The following is a 22,301-nucleotide window of genomic DNA, read 5'->3' as shown; positions in this document are numbered from 1 at the left end:
CTCCCTTGGATTTGCAATATTGATGACTGGTTATTGTCTGAATAGGAATAGTATTTTTTTTTTTCTTCAAAATTTTAATCCAAGTTTGAGAAAGGTCATACAGTGGAAAGACTTGACTCACATTCGCGTGAACAGTGTTTCAAATCCCTGCTCAGCCATCCGGGTTTTCATTTTTTGTGATTTCCGTAAATTGCCAGGCAAATGCTGTGATGGTTGCTTTGAAATGGAAGTAGCTGATTTCTTCCCCATCCTTCCCCAATTAAAACGTGTGCTCAGTCTCTATTGACTCTGTCAGTGGGCTGTTAAATCCTGATCTTCTTTCAAATGCCAATAATTTTGCTTCTGCTTTTTATTTTGTTTCAAAGGACATGACTGATTTCCTTCTCCATCCTTGCCCTATCTGAATTTCTGCTTTGTGTTTAATAACCTCAACAGGACGTTAAACCATAATTTTTAGTTTCTTTAGCTTAACAGTAAAATCTTTAGTACAGAGATGGTACAGGTACTATCAGAAGATCTTTTTATAAATATAATTTGCACATATGTCAAAGTTGTTTCAACATAGTCATTATTGGAAATTTGTGGTAAGTTCCTATGGGACTAAACTGCTGAGGCCATCGGTATAGTCATTATTATCCCATATTTTAAATACCAGTTGATACAAAAAAGATTTCAATTGTTTATTACAGACAAACTATAAAAGATAGAAATACATTGTGCATATTACTGGATAGGGGAAGGTTCAAAGTTTTGACACAGCTGTGCTGTTGTTGGTTTTTTTTCCTAGCGACATGGTGAATACACCACAAGAAGAATCATTTTATGCATTTGAATTTGTATGAAGTCATGCAATTGCCCAATTGCAACAAGCATTCCGCCATCAATTCAGCAAGAAGCCGCCTCTGTACAAGTAGATTTATGACTGGCATACAAAATTGTTAGAAGTTGGCTGCATCTGCAAAGGGAAGAGGACTGGTCGGCCACACATGTTTGGTGAAAATGCCCAGCGTATCTGAGATGTGTTTACACACAGCCTGCGTATGAAGCCTTACAAGTTGCAGTTTCTGCAGCAATTGGGTCCTGGTGACCTTAACAGAAGGTGCAAATTTTGCATTTCAGTTATCCAGAATATGGCAGGGGGCACTTTTTCCGAATGACTCATCTTTATGGACAAATAGACTTTTCATCTAACGGGTGAAGTAAACTGTCATAATGTAAGAATTTGGAGGTCAGAAAATCGTGGCATCATCATTGAACATGAGGGACTCACTGAAACTGAATGTGTTTTGTGTCATTTCTGTCCACAGAGTTTCTGAACTTCTTTCTTTTTGTGGAGGAAACTGTAACATTAATTTCATACCTGGACATATCGCAAAATTGGTACTTTCCACAACTTCATGAAGATTTCAGTGATACCATTTTTGTGTAAAACAATGCCCTCCCTCACTTTCACCTTGAGGTGCAGCAGTATCTTAACACCACCACCCCGCAATGTTGGATTGGAAGAGGTAGACAACAAGATCTTGTTCATTGCTTTTGGCCTCAGAGGTCAGTAGACTTCACACTTTCTGATTTTATTTTATTTTTTTCTGTAGGGTTACATAAGTGTCTTTGTCCCACCCATGGCAGCTACTCTTAAGGAGCTGAGAAATCGAATTGTTGAAGTTAAGTTTTTAAACATGGACGTGTTGATTGGCATGTGGAATGAAATGGACTACCATTTCAATGTTTCTTGAGCAAGGCATGATGCTGATGTTGAGTGTACAATATATTGTCTGTGCAAACACAAAAGTTTGAACCTTCCTCTATCCAGTGACAGGTGCAATGTGTTTCTCTCTTTCATAGTTTGTCAGGAATAAACAATTGAAATTTGTTCATTCTTTTTGAATCATCCAGTACAATAAATAGTGTTGTTACTGTAATCTCATTGCATACTACATAATAGTGAAATTAGCTTCTAAAAAATTAATCAAACGAAAAGCAGGGCATCTGTGGATAAACAAAGAGAAAAGCTATATAAAGTAAGACACATGTGAAACAAACAACTGCTAACCTTATATTTAACAGTAGCCAGTAGTGTGTGTCCTTGTATGTGGATTGTAGTCAAAATAATTTACATTATTTACTAGATTTTTAAGACGTGTAACACATATAGCAAGAAACTAATTCATTGCAATGCAAACAAAGTAAACAGAACACTGTATAACAAATAATAGAAGCTACAGAGAAATAGATCTGATGTAGCAAGACTTCATACAAATGCAAAAATTGTGGTGGGCCATGATAGGAATAAGTTGTTAGAAATGGAATGTTAACAGTAAATTACCTCAAGATCAGCATAGGGAAGATATGAATAGGAAGCAGCAGCCAAGCAATAAGGCCTAAAGCAGATGGAAAGACAATGTTTTAGTGACAATGCAAGCATATGGCTATGTACACAAAAGTGAGGAATTCATCAAAGAAAATAATATTATGTAGTTGGAAACCTTTTTCAGAAGATTTGAAGTGATATGCCCATGTATAGTTTGTCTATTGGGAAGGAAGACACCTCTTCTACATGAATCACAAATGTGCACTGTTACAAAGTCGACAACAAAATCAAACTGAAGTTGGTTAAGCAAAAGGCTACCTCTGAAAGCACATCAGCAGACAAACTTTATCATAAACTCAATGAAATATCCAGAAAGTCCTCATTTAGGGAAATTTAGTTTACAAAAAACAGTGTTCCATAGGTTAGAGACCTGGAGGGTATGCGCATTCTTTTCATTGCACATTTTGTATCTTTAAAAACAAGAAGCTTAAACTCCTGCATGCAATTAGTACAAGATATGTATGTCATTAAGAACAATTTGCTAAATATGAAAGACCCTTTCTACAATATTAAGAATTGTGCAGTCTAATTTTATGTTACTAAAATTTCAAATTGAACAATGTGTTGTACATGTAGCTAAATGTACTGGAATTGAACTGTCTCTTTTTGATACTGTTGCTGATACATACATAAACCATTATTGCTGATACCTACAAGAACCACCATAAGCAGTAAATATTTCACAGCAGTGGGCCATGCATGAAGAAATAAGCTACCAAAGATATGAAGATGACTGTTAATAAAAAGAGAAACAGGGTCACTGGAAAACCTAGATTTTTGGATAATTTATGGTACAAAATAAAACACGCAATAGAACCCAAGGAAAAGTGTAATGTAAATTCCTGTGACCTGTGTATATAAAACCACAATTACAGACTCAGCTTTACAATTCACAGAAAGGAATCATCTCGTTATTTCCCTGTATCTACGTATATTTTTATGGACCTGACTATTAGCATACAAACATATATGCCTTCTCTGTATATTTTTCTTTTTTCCAGCCTGGCACCAAATTTCAGCAAGACTTTGTCATTTCTCATAGCCTCAGGCGTTTGACAAGACTTCCCTTCGGCATCTTCCTCCCCACTCACTCCCACCACTCTACAGATGCCCAATTCATAGACACTTCCAAGATCTAGAAGATAAGCCATCCCGATTCTGCCTGATTACTATATCTCTACTGAATTAATCTCTGTTGTTCTAGATGAACACTGTAAACTTGCTGCCCTCAGTCTATCCTCCCATGTCCAAGACACTAACCATTTCCCTCTTATGTCACCACCTCCCAAGGAGGGGGGGGGGGGGGAGGGTGGTACTACATTATCATTGGCACCTTCAGTGCCAGATGCCAGATGGGAGTGTTTGTGCACCTCAATGAAGCTAAGTGTTATGCCGGCAGTAGCATAGCTACTGGCAAGCTACCCAAGCCAGACAGATCTGAACAGAGGGGCCTGATACAGTGTCTCCCACAACATACGGAAGAGAGGGCTGTGTGTTCCCAGGGAGCTCCACAAGCTGTGGTTGGATATGGGTATGGCAACGCTGGGGACTTGACAGCAGTGCCGGACGTTTTCTACTGAAAACTCTGGGCATATTTCAGGGACCACTGTTAAGCACGATGATGGAATTTTGTGTGTTTCGGAGAGTTGGGCTCTTCGCTTAAAAAAAAAGAAAAAACACAACACAACCCTCAACCTCAAGGTGTGCAACGTGCTGATGAGATGAATGGCTCTTCAGACAAGACAGTCTCTAGTGGGCAACTTCAGGTATTTGCTACTTCTTTTGCATTGGCACTTAGGAAACCAGTCACTCAGTGTGATGCCTCCACTCTGCCCCAGACCAAAGATTCAGTCACTTGTCATTGTATCTGTCATTTGTCATTGTACCTATGAGGGGATAAGCCACACTTTAAACCAAAATCATTCAGAAGCCGTCAACACCAGATGTGAGACCTCAGCCACATGCAGCTGCACACCATCAGAAGCCCACTAAGCAGTCGTCTCTACCCATGCAAGAAACTTCTCCTATAAGTAAGGGGGGGGGGGGGGAAATCACACAAAAAGTTCTTCGAAATCGAAGAAAGTAGCAGCTAAACTTTTGGATTGATGAGCACTCTCCCTATTTGATTGTGATTTTACTTTCGAGGATATTGATATCCAAATGGATGAACTGGAGAGCCGAGCACCATTTAATGTTCCCTCTGACCTCTTGGGACAATCATCACTAGCCTTTGCGTCCATAAGGCCTTCTTTGTTGCAGTGGAACTTAAACTGATCCTTACTTGATTCACATTCTCCTCAGTAAGTCACTAAAAAGCCTTAACTATACATACACTGTCATATGCAACCCAAACTGATCATTACACCCAGAAAATATTGGCCATGATAGCCTACTGTTTTGGAAAAAAAAAGAAAGAAAGCAAAATATCCATTGTATTTAAAGTCTGACTGTTCATTAAGCAAGTTATCGAGCCCCTTTATCATGTTGTTATAAATCCCAAGTTCCTCTAAAATTTAAGCCAGATAAGCTGCTTAATGAACAGTCGGACTTCAAAATATGATGGATATTTTGCTGGTTTCAATAAAGGGGTCCAATATGGCCAAGGTCTTACGGGTCTAGTGATCAGTTTGAGTTTCAAGACTTCCATATGTGACAGTGTGTTAATAATAGCTTTTTAGTGACTTACTGATTAGACTGTGCGAGTCAAATAAGAATAGTCAGCCATTGCACTTTTATAGGTGAAAAAGAAAATAAAATTTTACATTCATTTTCATTAGGTCAGTGTTGTGTGGCCACTGTTATTTGCTACCAGAGTAATTTTAAAAAAGTAGTAATGCTGCATATAAGTGGTTGGAAGCTTTATCATTGTAATTTTACTCTGGGTTTTACATTTAGACAACGAAGTCATTTAAGGTATATAAATAAATCGACTGGCGATAGGGAATCTTCCGTCAATAATGTAAATTTGTACACATCAAAAACTGACACCTAATGTTGATGACAGGTGTTATGCTACCGATGCGTCAGTTTTCAGTAGTAAACTATGAATGACAGTCAACTGTGATTTGACAATAGCTTTTAATCTGGATAAGAGGTTTCTTTTGGGAGTACAATTTATGTGGTAAGGTGGCATTCCATAGTCACTGACTTTTTTTTTACTACAGGAGACTTATTTGGTATGTTTTAAGCATTCTGTTACTTGATTACATGTGCACGGTAGTATGGTTCTGTATATTTAATCTAGATATTGTTTTATGCCACTTTATGTGATGAGCATTTTTGCTCTATTCAACAATATTATGAAAAGGATAGTTGCTACTCACCATATAGTGAAGGTGTTGAGTTGCAGATAGGCACTACAGTTTTATGTTTTATTTGTAGACTGTAATTAGAGGTAGGTTTTAAGAAATAAATTGATTATTTGGTTAATGCTAGCTAACAATACCATTTTAAGGCAGCTGGCAGATCGTACTTTAGAGGGTGCATAGGTTCTCATCCTTCTACTAGTGACCCCTGGCATATATTCTTCTAAGTTGCTGCAATGTCATGTATCAGTTGTACTAGTGCTGTTTGGCAAGAAGCACTGATAATATGTTGTAGGTGAGTTTGTACATGTTCATGATTGCAGATTGTGGCTATTTCCAAGTACACTGGTTGTTAGTGTTCTTACAATGAAATTATCTGTCTGTGTATAAAAGCAAGATATATGTTCTCCACATGTGAAATTGTTCATTATAAAAGTAGTTGGTCACAACTGCTGTGATTTGTTTATAAGTGATGGTTTGATAATGGAAGTCATGTCTGAAACTAATCAGTGCAAATGAAGGATTGTTCTTGCCACAAAGTTGACAGAATTACTAATAATTGTTTCAATAAAAAAAAAGTTGCTTACATGTTTCCTGCATCATGCTATAGGTTCACAAACTCCTGCATTCCAGGTGTTCTGTAGGACTGTGGGATGACGAGCCTTCACTACTTCTTGTATAATGAGGTGGTTTAGAATTTTCCATTGTATACATGGGAATTGTAATCAGCTCTGTCAGTGCCCAGGGACACTGCTCCCATACATGATCAGATTCATTATCTGATGCTCCGTTATCTGTGCCCTGAAGCCCAAAGGAAAGTTCCTATCTGATTTTGAGCAGACCTGGTGTGATGGGCAGTACCCCACAACTTGGAAGGAGGCAATATTAATTCCATTATGGAAATCAGGCAAGGGTCAAACCGATCTTGGCAGTTATTGGAGTGTAGCCCTTACCAGTTGTACTGGTAAGACTCTTGGGCACACGGCCAACCACTGCCTCGTCTGGCTCCTCGAATCTCAAAGTTACCTGTACCACTCCCGGTGCAATTACAGGTGTTACTATTCAGTACTTGATAACTTAATTCTACTGGAAATTGCGATATAGGAATTCTTCTTATGCCGAAACTATTTGGTAGGTGTATTTCTTGACCTCGAAAAAGTGTGTCACGACTTAGAAATAAGACGTCCTTCACCAGCTTCATGAGTGGGGACTACATGAATATCTCTCTCTTTTTATCCAATCCTTCCTGCGGGACTGGTGCCTTTGATATCATGTTGGTGATGCCATGTCAGATTGCTGCGTTCAGGAGAATGGGGTCCTCAAAGGCAGTGTACTCAGTCATATGGCTTGCAATTGCTACTAATGAAATATCCTCTGTTGTCAGAAGTCCTGTTAAATGCTGTTTGTTTGTGGATGACTTAGCAATCTTCTACCCTTCCTCCAGTCTTACGAAGACAATGAGGTAACTACAGACGACCATCAGGAGGCTGGAAGCTTGGGCAAATAAAACAGTTTTTAGATTTTCACCAGGGAAGACTAAGAGTGTTAATTTTAACCACACTCGTTGAAGTTCTAAGCAACCAGAGCTCATAATATTTTGCATTTTTAGGTAATTGTGTCCTGCCACCTGAAACACCTACTTCAAATCATTGAATATTTTGAAATGCCATAGTGGAAAGGCAAAGTGAGCTGACAGGTCTTGTCTCCTGCAGCTTCATAGGGGATTTCTCAGATCACATTTTGGTTTTGGCAGTGTGGTCTGTGGGTCAGCTTGTGTTTCCTACCTCCAGATTTTAGACACTGTCCATCATGAGGCCATTCGAATATCGTGTGGACCCTATCGGACCAGCACAGTTCAGAGTCTGTGTGCAGAGGCAGGTGAACCACCGTTCTGGATTTCACGATTCCTCTATCTGACTCAACAGGCCCTGAAAATCTCAACATGGTCTGTCATTGGCATTCAGTGCAGCAATCCAACACCTTTGAGTGGCTCTCTAGGAATCAGTCCCATGCAACCAAACCATTCAGGATATGTGCTACTTGATAGTTTCAAGGAATTGCTTATATCAGTCCTCTGAATGCATTGCCAAGGATGGAACAAATTGGTGCCTTTAGAGGCCCAAAATGATTTTGAGTTTGATGCTGTGGAAGAGAAATTGTACTCAATATTAAGTTTTTACAACTCTTGTTTACTTCAATTTTAAGTACATACTTTGTCATTGTTTTTATGGATGGATCCCAGCAAGAGAATGCCCTCAGTTGTTTTCGATGAGGTGTTTTCAAAGTGCACCTTCCAGAACAGTCTACATACTATGATGCTGGTATTATGGCGGCATTGGAATGGATTCACAGACATTACAATACAAGGCTTCTAGTCTATTCTGACTCGCTCAGTGCGCTACAAGTGGTCCACCAGATGTATCCGGTAGACCAGTTTATCCAGCTCGTCCATGACCCCTTACCTCATCTACAATACACTGACGAGGTGTTGGTCTTTTGCTGGGTACCTAGACTCATCAGGGTACAGAGAAATGACATATCCAACAAAGCAGCCAAAGAAGTATGTAGGGATGGTGGTGTCTGTCAATATGCCATACCCTTGCAGGCCATCATTTCATTATCTGACAGTTGATCATGCATCATTGGGAAACTGAATGTTTGGAGGTGGTGGGGAACAAACTGCAGTCACTCAAATTGACCACGCAGGCATGATGATGGACGCCATGCCAATCTCACCAATGGAAGGAAGTGCTGCTCACCAGACTGCACATAGGATAAAGCCTTTTAACAGTTCCCTCTTCCAGCAGGATGAACCGCCACTCTGTGAAATTTGTGATGTGCCACTTTTGATTCAGCATATTTTGGCTACATGTATGGTACATAAACAGCCATTGGTTTGGCTGGAGATCTGTCCACAATCCTGTCTGACAATGATGCCAGTGTTAGATGGGTTCTGAAATTTTGTGTACTTTTGGGTCTTCTCTTTAAAGTGCTGGGGAGGGGAGGCAGACTTCAATGCATTGTAAACTATTCCATCTGTGGGTACAGCCTTCACCTTTTTTTCAAACTGTGTGGCCACCCATGGCAGACATACTGCAAAATAACCTGAAGAGCTGGGTCACAAGCAGTTGATCCAACATTATGCTGAAAGTTGAGAGGAAAATTTTGAAGAATTTCAAAATTCTGAGTGTCAGTTTGCTAACATGACTCCTCAGAAGATGCAAATGCCATGTTGGTACCGACTAGTAATGAAGACGAGCAATCACTGTATGTTGTGCAGTGGGCATTTATAACAACATGTATTGATAATTACACAGTAACAGAGCCCAATGTTGCAGTTTTTGTACTGTCTATGGTGGGAGAGGCTTGCAAGGATTGAACAAAGTTGTTAAAGGCTGATTATCTGCAATCAGTTAGAACGTCTGACCATACAAATATTGGTGAAACTTTGTAACAACATAAATAATGGAGAGAGCCTCTTTTTCAAATTAACTATAATTTCACTATACTTTGTTGAGAGTATTCGAGGCAAAAGTAATAGGTTTATCAGATGAACCAATTCTACGGGAGAGCACAGCTCCAGTCCTGTAAGGCGATGCATGCATAGGTAACCCAACAGGCTTAACTAGATCAAAATGGATCAGATGACGATGATGACATAGACTTAACAATTCATCCTTTAACTGCTGAATGGGTCCCAAAGTTGTTGGGGCCACAAAAGAACACCTTTCCAGTGCAGCTGGTTTAGCAAAGCTGCAATTTGCCCAGCATTTGCAATAAACTTATTGTAATATATGATCTTCTGTATAAAAGAGTGGAGCTCCTTCACATTACAGGGCTCCGGGAGATCTTTATTCGCAGACAAGTGTGAATTAGCAGGTGAGTGCCATGTGCATTTATAACATGTTCTAAGTATTAAAGTTCTTCATTTCCTTGTTACACTTTTGCCAGCTGCAGAAAGTACTTAAAACAAACAGTCTAAATTTGTGACATGTTCAGGAGGCATGTAATCTGGTGACAACAATGTTGTCCAGATAGTTTGTACATGAAGGGACTTTGGCTATTAATTGGTCTGTGAACCACTGAAATACAGTAGCAGCTGAGGTGCTTCCAAACAGTAGTCTTTCAAACTGGAACAAACTCAGGTGAGTGTTGATCACAAAATATTGCTTGGACTGCTTGTCTGTAAGTATGCCTCGCGTAAATCAGTCTTGAAAAAGAATCTGCTCTGTCCTGATCTGCCCATTGATTCCTCTAGTAGTGGAAGAGGAAGTGAATCCACAACAGTTTGTGGGTTTTCTGTGGCTTTGAAATCAGTACACAAGTATAAATCTCATGATGGCTTTTTGAGAATGACCAATGGGGATGCCCATGGACTTGCAGAAACATGTTACATCACCCCGTTGTCTTGCCATCATTGCAGTTTGTGAGAAGCCTGCTCCCATATTGCATGGGAGACAGGTCTAGCAGGAAGAAATCATGGCTGTGGAATGTTTTTTTAACAGTAATGTGTGCATCAAAATCCTTAACTCTTCCTAATCCTGGTTCAAACTGTTCACTGTACTTTCTACACAAGTCAGAAACAGTGTGAGGCACTGAAATACTGAGTTGTAACACAGTCTTGTACACACATATTGAACAAGTCAGACAAGTCTAAACAAAAAATGTTTGCACTGTTTCTAGAACATAGTACATGAAATGAAACATATTTTGTAACTTCACCGAAACTTGTGGCGAACTGCAAATGTCAAGTACTGTTATTTCATATCCGTTATATGCAGACAAAACAAAAGGCAGTTTCTGTTAATATGGGCTACCAATTATTTCATAAGTGTCCTTATAGATGAGGGAAACTAATGTCCCTGTGCCTTATTGAAACCTTGTCTTTTGAGCCACCATTGACTGGAAAAACAACTTGTTCATCTGTCTGTGGACTACAGCAGGAGTCTTCTACAGAGCGGAAATATTCTGCCTGAGTAGGTGCCATCCATGGTTGTCTGGACTCAACGACATGTACTTGCTGAGAGCTACACTGTTGCCTCACGGTAGACTGGCACTGTGAATTGCAATGCAGTAAACATATGGCCTGTATATGATCATGCTTACCACCCTGGAGACACTTTGAATTATGACAAGAATGACCTTGTTTATCATGCCTAGAAAAACAGCGAGGACAAGCTTTCCTCATATGGTTCTGATGTTTCTGATCCTTGTTTTTATTCACTTTTACATTCACTTTAGATTGTGTCACTTGTACACTCTGAACAAAAGAAATAGATGGAGACTCAGAATTAACTTCCATTGTGTACACCAATCTTAGAAATTCTACAGTAGACAAAACTGTTTTCAGATCCGGATCTAGTAATTTGAGAATAGTAGCATGAATGTTTGCGTGTAACACATTTTGCATGATTGTGCGGTATCAGCCATTATCTGGTCGACTGCAATTTCAAATATGCCTGCCGTCAGTTATGCCGCAGTGTTTCCCACAGCCGCCACCATGGCACGAAGGCACTGCCATGAATGATTACACAGCTGTTAATGAGATGCAAGCATCCCTTCTCCGGAGTTCCAGCAGAGGGTGTACTCAAGTTCGGACATTCATGCACTGGCCCCATTTTGTGTGTTTACCAGTTGAATAACATTTACAGATTTTCGTAGTGACCAGGGCTTGACATCTGAATAAACATTGTATTGAAAAGTGACATTTAAAATCCTTTGTATCTGTATGTATTTCTATGTTCAAATCTACTGTTAGCAACTGATACTGCAACAAGGTTATGTTCTTCCTTACTTTTTGATATTAGGTGTAGAATAATTTAATATCTGAATTCTGTTAATGAACAGCATCTGTTCCTGGTCCTGCATCCACTAAAGAACCACACAACAGACAAAGGAAGACGTAACAGATTGCACCATATAAAACCATCACTACAGCTTAATCCACAAGAACACTGGAACTTGCTATGTCTTGTTAGCCCTTTAAGTTAGCAATCCACTGTTTTAAAGATTGCTGCTTCTTTAGATGAAAGAATTTAAATTTCACTGCCGATACATGAATTTGAACATCAAAATACTCATCAAGCTTACAAACGAGGTTGTTGTAAACAATGTTTTTGGGATGAGACTCTGGGCACCACGTAAGACACAATCTGTACACACCGGCTCCTGCCATTGACAGAAAAAAATCGATGTGTGCCATACCTTTAATGTTGTAAGCTGTGAAGTGGGCCTCCAGCTGTGTTCAATATTCAGTCCAGTCCTAGTCTTTACTGTTAAAGTGGCATAACTTGGGAGCAGCAACCGGTTGTGGAGCTGCTCGGTACAGCAGCAGTGTAATTAGTTGTTGGACTGAGCAGCAGGCGTTCAGTCTGCTGCATCTAAAACTGAAGAACTTCATTTAGAGATATTTCTTTTGGAGGTTAAACACTGTTACACTGAAAGAGAGAGAGAGAGAGAGAGAGAGAGTTGAAAATGTGCATGGCACCAGAATTAGCTGTTCCTGATGAGCCACAAGGCAGGTGCAGGAAGTCTATTCACTGAAGAAATGTGATCCCTTCAGTGTCACCATTATGCTGTATTGTAGCAAAATAAATCACTTCAGGAGGTGGTCGAGCAGATACACCTCACAAATTATTAGTAATTTATTAAAACTTGATCATGGTAAATACTTAACTTTGAAACAATTAGTGTCCATACAGATGACATATATTAGATAATTTCACTGATACATATCACATTTAAAACTTTGTCATTGTAGAATGGAAGTGTCACATCAGGGTACAATTGTCTTTAACTGGACATAAATTCAAAATAAGTCTTATATTGGCATGGAGCGAGATCTATTCTCTGACAATACTGTCATTGTTAATGATGACTACAAGCAATTGCTGATTACATTGGTTACATAGAGACTGGAAGGAGTGGCACTGTGCTTGAACTAGCTTTCTGACTGCAGTGGCATGAGGAAACACTTGGGGGGGGGGGGGGGGGTGTCTGCACTGATGTCTCCAATCCATTGCTAAGTTTGTCAGTGAATGTCTTTACTTGTGGTGATGTCGTGAGGTACCAATTTTTGCATGAGACCTTGGTCTGCAGATATAGCCACACTAAGCACCTAGCATTTTTAAGCCTCTCAATAGCCCAGGTTCATTCATGACATCCTTAAGGCTTGGGTCCAAGGTTCAGACACTAACCTCATCCTTCCAGAACATCAACACTTCCTGTCCCACTAATTTCACCATGTCCTCCTTGGTTCAGTGAGCTACTTTCGTGTGTGTTGCCTTCACTTCATTGATCTTCGTAAAACATATTCACGTTCAACCTACCAATAAACAACAGTATCTCTACTACAACTACTGTCGTCTAGTCCGCTCTAAAAAGTCCCTCATACCCAGCCTGGCCAAATGTGGGCGCCACATTTTTAGTCGGAAGCAGCTCGTGCCCCAGGAAGCTGGAAGTCTTGCCAAGGTTTTGCAGATGCTTGAGCTTCTTCACTTTACACAGAAGCATATATGTTCTGTTCTTTATCTCCACATTCCTCACATACATGATCAGCCATGAAGGAATACCAGCCAGTAACATACAGGACTGTTACAGCAGTTTCGTTTATTGCTCTGAAATGAGCTATACAGGATGACCGAGTCATCTAAGCAGTTCAAGTCAAGTTTTTATTTTATTTTATTTTTATTTTTTTTCTTCTGAAAGAGAGAGTGGGTGCAGATACAGTGTGTGAAGATACAGATCATTCTTATAGTGAAACCATATTTTATGTGGATACGACATTTTAAATTGCATGAATGGCACAGGGCATGGTAAATCAAATGTGTTGTTGTTGTGTTATAGATAAAGATAGTTTATAACTGATATCAAATTGCTGAGTCCACCACAGGCAGGTCCTTGTCACCTCACAAAGTTACTCAGTGAAGTGCTCTCGGCTAAGCTGTCAGAAAATGTTTGCTGCAAAAAATATTTGCTCATTATTTACATTAAACAGCCCTAATGAAGACTAATTCGCTTTTCAGGTTTTTTGCAGATGAATCTAAAGATCTCTTTGTCACACCTGACAAAGTGGTAAATTCATTTTTATTAAATCCAGAAGAGGAGCGGGATGATGAGGATATTTCTTTGCCATATACCTGTGACCCATCAACTCTTCAGCATGATATTAATCTTAGTACCAGTAAGCATATCTTCATTTCTTATTCACAGAACAAGCCTGTCTCAGTTTTTAAATGTTGTTTATCTGTTTATTGTGGCTACCTTGAGAAAACAAAAAATTGAATAGGAAGAGAATTAGAAAAATTCATACATTAAAATCAGTAATTTTAAAAAGTTTCAGTTTCAAGTAGAAATTGGGTAAGTGGTTCAGTGAGAGTTTTGAGCTATCATGTTTATTTTAGTATAATAATGTGTTTCATATTGGTGAGTATCAGAGATTCTTGTTTGTATGCCTAGTTGTTTAAACAGTTGTCTACAGGCTACATGAGCACATGGACTGCATGTTACCGCTACTGCACATTTATATGCAGTTAATATTTTTTGCCCAAGTGTTTGTTTTCATTAATTATAGAGAATAATAGTCAACAATTTTACAGAAGATAATGTGGAAACTATTACCAAAATAAGAAAAATTACAGCACCCTTGCATGTGTGCATTTTGCTTTTCCTCAACCTGCTCAACAGTTATTGATGAAGATGCATCACTTATTGTAATATCTTGAAAAGTGATCAGAAATTTTATTGCAAATTTAATTAGTTGTGCTTTTGATTGATGTGTCAGTGGATTTTGATTGTGATCCATACTAACAAAGTGACTGGTTTGTACTTCTTCAGATCAATATAATCAGATGCTTGTTTGTACTTCTTCAGATCAATACAATCAGTTGCTTTTGCAAGGTCATACGAACTGTTTTATATCTCCCGTACTGATTCTGGAGCATCTCCAGCCAGGCTGATTTGGTATGAATCCACAGTTCATAGATACTGAGAAAGGGGTCATCAGTGGGGCTTTTACTGTGTGACAGAATACCTATATCTTAAGGTGGGTAGGACGTCAAACGGGCCGACTTGGAGCAGGAGAGACACCACAGAACATTTTAAATTCCATTGTCTATACTTGTACAAATAAATTCATAAAACTGTGTCAGCATGACCAGGAAGGATTCAGGATTCACACTCGTAGCAGTAAAAGCTCAAAAACATAAGGAAATAAATTTTTTTTTTACATGTGAAATTTCATAATTTTTTCACTTACTATTCGCTTCATTTGTTGCTATAGGTACACTTTTCTTCATAAGTAAGAGAGATTCTTCCACGAATTTTGCACTGCTTGTTAAACACAAACTCCTTAATGCAAAACTCTAGAATTTTCCAAATCTATTAAAATCTGTGGTAAGAGTTGAGATAAATAATTATAAAATTTGAGTTTCTTCTAAACATGAAGTTAAAAATGTAACAGCTCATTCATTTTTCCATAAATTAATAAATTCTAGAGTTTCATACACATGTAAGTATGGTTTGTATGCTGTGCAAAATTCATCGAAGACTCTCTCTTACTTATGAAGAAAAGTGTACCTATAGCAACAAATGCAGCAAAGTGAAAAAATTATGAAATTTCACTTTTTAAAAAAAATTATGAAATTTCACTTTTTAAAAAAATTATTTGGTTATGTTTTTGAACTTTCATTGCTATGAATGTGAATCTTGAATCCTTCTTGGTCATGCTGACAAAGTTGTAAGAATCTATTTGTGAAAGGATACACAGTGGAAATTAAAATACCCTGTGGTGCCTCTCCTGCTCCAAGTCGACCCATTTGACGTCCTGCCCCCTTAAAGAAATCGGTATGCCTAGTAAATGTGCAATACTATGTGACATGTATAAACTAAAATAGCGAATTTTGTGGATGTGGTCAGGCATTGGTTTTTGGAGTATAATGGAAAGTGTGTGCCCTTGACTTCTGCAATTTCCCTGGCATAACCTTACATGCTGAGATTGCCCTAACTCAGTAGTTGAAAAACTCACTGAATCCACCTTGAGATCCAAAGGATTATTGATAGCTACCTTTTCGTAGTCCACTAAGTAAGTCTTTATCTGGTGTATAGTTCAGGTAGTACACAACAGTGTTTTACTAGGCTTTAGAGACCCCTCAGACGAACAATTTTAACAATGAAACTGAGTGAGACATATCTTCATTTGTGCCTGACTGTGAGTTGAAGTGTAACATTCAGGTACGTAGAGAGAAATTTAGGTACAAGTTCTTATCTGTGTGTAACACAGCATGCAAGAGTGGCACCTGGAAGGGCCATATGTAAATGGTGCAACTCGCACCCAAGTATGTGCAACTGTGTGGAGTTCCATCACTTCCAAAATCGTGCATTGTTTATGGATTAGTTGCTGTCATTTTCCATGAACTGAACTGAACACACTTTATAACCACTACTGCAGCAGTAGGTACTGCAGTTACCAGTATGAGCATAAATAAAAGATAATGTGGTTCTGTGGGTATAAGTACAGGTATTGTCACAATCTTATCCCTTTGATTAGTTATGAGACAGTTACCAAAGTAACTATTGAAACTATTAAAGAATGAACAATGTGATATGATATTGGATATCATCAAAGACTACCCCATCATCAGTTGTATACTCATTGACTTCATCAATTCCTTTTTGGTCAATACCATATTCATCATTCTCACTCAGCAAGAGATTTACCCTCACCCACAGAAGCATACATGTTATAATACCTCACACTGGCAGCTCTTGATCAATGGTAAAGAAAAGCAAATCGTAGTACAACAAAGATGGTACAAAAATATAAGAGAGAGACCTTCCACTTAACTGTCACAAATTTTCTTTAGTTTCTTTCTTCATCCAGCATGGGGAATCTCATGATCACGTCACATACTACAGGTTCCTGGCAAGAATCTGTGGGAGAGTGCACAACAATCGTTTCATGTACTGTAGGCAACTGAGAAGACCCTTGTGAGAATGTCACATGCCATGCATTGCTGCATTTCTGTTGCATGCACATTATCAAAATGTACTGGCATGCAGGTACAGGATGCATCTGACCAGCATCTTAAATACACATGTGTCTGGATCATGAGATGGCATCTGCATGGACCCTAAATGGCATAGTCATGAGTGTCTGTGTGAGGGGCCCCTATTGGATGATACGGGTCTTCCATCATGTGGAATTGAAACTAGGCAGCTAGTTAGCATTTTTCACATACACAATGCATTGTCAAAGGTGAAAGCAGTGACAGGAAAGGTTTAAGACTTGACATGGGATTGAACCCAAATCTTTGGATTTGTTGCCTGTACCATATCTACTCAGTCACTGAGCTACAGTCAGTCCATAATGACAAAGCAAAATCTTGCTGTACACAGTGGTCTCCAGGATCCAGATCTCCAGATTACTAGATAAAAAAAAATGCATCTCCTTATCTGATGTTTATATTGTAGTCTGAGAGGTAGATGGCTTTATTGGATGTCTTAGACAATATTGGCAACAGTGCTAAGGAACAGCGAAAGTGATGGCTTTAGTGCAAATAACTGTTCTCCCACTCTTTCCCTCTTCTATAACAGGTGGTGAGAAGCCTTTAGCTTAACTGATGACTTAATACTGTGCAGCCACAGTGTATTTTCTGCTGCAACCATTCTGAGTAGCATTGTAGGGAAGTGATGACTACCATATTCCTTTGTACATGGTGTGCAAGTGCCTGATTCACACATACGCCATCAGTACAACTGTGATGCTGTTGTGAATGATTGTCTTTTGTGTGTCTACTGTTTGGTACAGTTGATTTTTCTCATATATGTTCGCTGCATTCTGTTCAGTTTGTTTTTGGTTTAATATCGCCCATTTCCAAGATACTGGGACTCAAATGAAGGGTATTGTGTATAAAGTGTAAAAATTTTTGTTTGTGACAGAGAATCCCTGTTGAATCTGCAGAACTGTGACAGAAGCAGCATGCAATATTGTACTTCAGATGGTTCAAAGAAAATTTACATGCATATGGCTAATGGAAACTTGTTATCATGGCAATAAATTTGTCCCAGAGGGAAAATAGTGGAAGAAATGTTAGCATTCAGTTGATGTCCATGAGGATGATACTAAAAATAGGAAGGTTCAACAGTAATTCTAAGACTGAAATTCTGTTGCAGTATTGTCTGATGACTAAGGTCAGTGGGTGTTGAATAACATGTATATTACTGGAATGAAATGCAATTTGTTTGCTTTTCACCCATAAATAAAATATGCTACATATCTTGAAAGCCTATCTTCTTTCCATTGTTTGGATTACTGGACCCTTCTCATATGCAGGATTTGTGAAGTTTTAGCACAAGTAGGCTGGCCTTTTCCCAAGTTAGTTATTGGATTTAGTATTCTGCATTGGAGACCCTTTTGTTCTGCTATGAACTTTAAATATGTAGTACCTCAACAGTAGCATTGGGCACTTATACAATGTATCTTATATGTCAGCTCATAAGACTCGGGATTCATTCCTGTGGGCATAGGCTGCGTCTTGTGAAATGAGCACATGCCAGGAGGAAGCACACAGAAAAGACAGTGTGGAGACCTCAGTTATTTGACTCTACAGTTCTCACGTTCACTGCTCCCTTGTGTAAGAATTTTGAGTTCTTGTAACAGAAGGTAAAGATGCTTACATTATCCACTTTTTTCAGTATGTTCATGTTACCATATTATCAAAGCTGCTCCCCAAACATTTTATATGGCATGTCCTAGCCTTTCTTGCAGTGGATGTGCATTCTTCATTGCCCATTCTGGTTACTAGGAATGTCTGGAACACTGCCAGCTAGGAAATGCTTCAGCATTGTTTTTCAGTTCTCATTATCTTTAAATTTTGAGTTTTGATCAAAGTAGCTTAGTTGGCAACACCCTGGAACATACTCAGCGAATCCTTGATTTGATTGCTTATAATGCAAAGTTTCATGGGTCCAGAATGAGTCATTCACTCTGCAGCGGAATGTGCTCTGTTTTGAAACATTCTGACAAATCAAAACTGAGCAGGACACTTACTTGGCAGGCAGTGTTCCAGATTAGAAGTCTGGTTGATACACAGCTTTTATGTTTCACAAAAGGTTTTTATTGCAACTGATGGTTCTTCATAAAATTCTGATTTTGGTACTTGTACTGTATTCGACTGAAACTTTGTAAAACCTGTATTCTGTGTGAGATACATTTTGTCTTTTTATGGTTTGTTAATGGTACTGTGTTCTTTTGTTTTGAGGAACACTGAATGAAAAACTTCAAGGGGAAAACCTTAGCATAAGGCTATGATTGTATATTTTGGCTGTGTTGATTGTGGATTGCTGATAGTGGAACGCTTTTTATGTGGTAACAAAAATTAAGATTACAGAGCTATTCTTTGTGCTGAGTGAGGTGTCCTATTCTCATTACACACGTGTAAATTCATATGTCTGTTCCTTGTATGAAGCTCCTGTGTCATTGTAAAATAATCCTTAGGGAAATAAATTACTGTGCTGTTTAAGTCCCCAGACTCACAGACCGACCTTCCTTATGGAAGGACTGAAGCTGAAATATCCATCTGACCATCCATATTGTTTCACATGGTTTGCCCAAATCACTTTAGGAAAACGCTAGAATGGTATACTTTAAAAGGGCACAGATAATATCCTGCTTCCCAATCCTATTCCTGCTTGTGCATTGGAAGACCTTGTTGTCAGTGGGGCATTAAGTCCCCAATCTTCCAGCTTTCCTTTTGTTCTTCACTGACAAATCAGTGAATGAAACAATATTACTGTAAAGCAAAACAAATGTCCAGACGTATTTTCTTCCTGTCTTCCCCTTGCAAGTAATCCATGAGAGATGTTTTTGTAGAGCTGTTTTTTGGGAAGCAATTGTTTATGAAAGGGACATAATTTCTCTTAGTGCAGTGCTATGATTATGTTTATCTGTCATTTTCTGATTTGAAGTTTTTATTGTGCTGTTACACATTGGATTTTGCACACTTGAAACTTATGAATGTTTTTCAGGAGAGAGCAAGTGGAAAAAAAATCTTAACATTTGATATATATTGTTTGCTCTGGGTGAAGACAGCAAGGTAGTTCGGAACACTTACATCCATGGTTGTTGTGGTTGGGCAGGGAGGGAGTGGGTGTGAGTTATGGTGTGGTAGACTGTAACAGTTGTTTATCACTTCCAAACTGAGGTGACAGTCTACTGCAAAAGAAGGAAAAAAGAAAAAAATGGAAAAAAGAAAAAAAAAAAAAAAAAGACGCTGCCAGAAAGACACAGGCATATGGCGTTTCACTGCAATGAACTAGTTTATTATGGGTCTGTGTTTTGTGTAGGTTACCAGGGTGTGGATGCTATTCACCCACTGCTGAGCAACTCTTTTTTATGAGCAGAAAATAAGCCTGAGCTACAGTCCGACAAGTGGGAGTTTAGCATCGTGGATTAGCAGCATGTAGAGAGAGTCTCTGCAAGTCTGTCCATCTGTGCTGTCATATTACAACCTGCTGACTCTCATCTGAGTATTGTGGCAAGATAGAGGCATGTTTGCTTTTGAAGAGAGGGCTGCTTTGGGTCACGGTTCCAATCTCGCTGAAGACAAGAATTTGTAGCGTTTTCGTGACAGAGCAAAGGCATTCAGATCCAAAGTCAGTAAATAAATTATAACTATGAAATGCCAAATTTGTATACTGTTTGTGTTTGACATACGACAGCAAACAAAAACATACTGTTTTGAAGTTGAGAATGAGTAATATCTTATTCGTTCGTGCTGTTATGGACATGCTAGTGTTACAGTACTTTCTGTTCTGTTAAAATAGATTTTCGTCGTAAGGTTACCATGGTAAGCTGAATTATGCTTAGTTGTTGGCAACAAACACCAGCTGCGATAGATGCAACCCGGGAGAGGGTTTTGTAGTGCATGACATCCTCATTGAGACACCTGCTGAAAAATGTTATGTCACACTGCCCTTTCCTCAAGGTGATGTCTTTTCTTATGGCCCAACCATCAATTTCACTTAAGAAGTTAACATAAAGAAATCATAACTAGACACCAGTAACAGTACTGCTTAGGAATTCTCAATGAGTGAAATGACGACGTTCGATCTAAAATGCATTAATAGTCCCACCTTTTATTTTTACTGTTTTACTATAGTTAAATGGTCACGGTTCATCATGTATGTTTGTTAATGAGACTTCCTGAATGTAGAAAATGAGTCATGACAATGAACGACATTTCTTGAAACAGTAAAATCCTTTGCTGACATGTTTTGCCCAAAAGCACATGCTCCACCCACAGTGAAAGTATACTTGAGCTGCCTTGCTGTCCTCACACCTCTGTTAAACCCAGAGCAAACTATGCATTTCAGATGTTAAGACTTTTTCCACTTCGAACTCTATTTCACAACTCTTGAACAACATTCATAAGTTTCGTACTTGCAAAATCAAATACGTAACTGCAAGATGAAAGAACTTCAAATCGGAAAATGACAGATAAACACAATCATAGCACTGCATCCACCTGGTCGTACGACGCCTGATGATGATGACAAGCGGAGTGCGGCTGGTCGCTAGCTACGGAGGGCTGCTGTAGGGTGAAGAAACTCCCACGTGTAAACTTCGTCTTGAGACATCTGTGACCTGTGTGGTGGAATTGTTGTGGAGATTTCTAGTATTGCTGGTGAGTTAGATTGTGAAGGGAATTACTTTTGAGCTCCATCAGACTGACTACTTCCGCAGACAATCAAAATGTGACGAACGCAAAAAAATGGAATGGAATGGAGTGGATTCGATCTCATGACTTCATGGCTACATTGCACGACATTTACCACCATGAGTAGTTACAGCCTTTCAGCTTCTCAAGGAAAGGACAAGATTTCCTCCAGACACTTCCACATTCTACAGTGTTGTGAGATCATGCATATTGCCGTAATTAGAATTCTGAGGGGTGATTAACTGCATTGGCCACCTTAAGTGAACGACTTGGACTTAGCCTCTGCAGCAGCTGGCCAGTTATCAGTTTTTTTGTCAAATACTGTATGTGCTGATGATTAAATGATAACATTGACCAACAGTGAGAAACTTTCAGTGAAAGGTGCTTATTATCGTAACTATGGCCTTTTTCAAAAGGATTCATCTGATTTCCCCAAGACCATATCTTCAATGGAATGAAGGTCTTTGCCTCTGATGTGGTGAATATTTAGATTATGCAGATATTTTATTCTTTGGACTCTTGTTATAAATTTATGTAGACAAGAGCCTTTACCAGTGAGCAAATACATTTATGCATTTATTCTGACATAAGCTGAATGTAAGCTGGCTGCTGTTTTAATTCATGGCATGTGGTTTTTTTGACTTTTGTATGACTTCTATATATGACAACAGCCGCTCAGCTTCAGCTAATGCAATTTACCACCATGTGATATAACAAGGCCCACTTCTTCTGAAGATGTGTTTAGAAATATTGAAACCTAGGTCAAGGGCTGAATAAACCTTTGGTTTGCAACTGAGGCAGTTTTTTTTCCAAATTTATACAGTTGCTGAATGGCAGCCATGTTTAAGATTTTGAATTAAAAAGACTAAGTGAGAGTGAAGCTACAAAGATGTGATATTATTCGAGGAT

At 38.8% G+C, this 22,301-nt stretch overlaps 1 protein-coding gene across 3 annotated transcripts in view; it reads left to right on the top strand.

The window, feature by feature from the left end:
* LOC124555377 overlaps positions 1–22,301 on the top strand; it is a 145,973-nt gene that overhangs the window by 56,237 nt on the left and 67,435 nt on the right. For all 3 annotated transcript variants that reach the window (XM_047129268.1, XM_047129269.1, XM_047129267.1), the window contains one exon: positions 13,701–13,858. In XM_047129268.1, coding sequence (XP_046985224.1) covers positions 13,701–13,858 — 158 coding nt within the window. The remainder of the gene's footprint in view (positions 1–13,700; positions 13,859–22,301) is intronic.

The sequence above is a fragment of the Schistocerca americana genome, chromosome X (assembly GCF_021461395.2).
Source record: "Schistocerca americana isolate TAMUIC-IGC-003095 chromosome X, iqSchAmer2.1, whole genome shotgun sequence".
Taxonomy (NCBI): Eukaryota; Metazoa; Arthropoda; class Insecta; order Orthoptera; family Acrididae; genus Schistocerca; species Schistocerca americana.
This window is presented reverse-complemented; position numbering and strand designations above follow the sequence as displayed.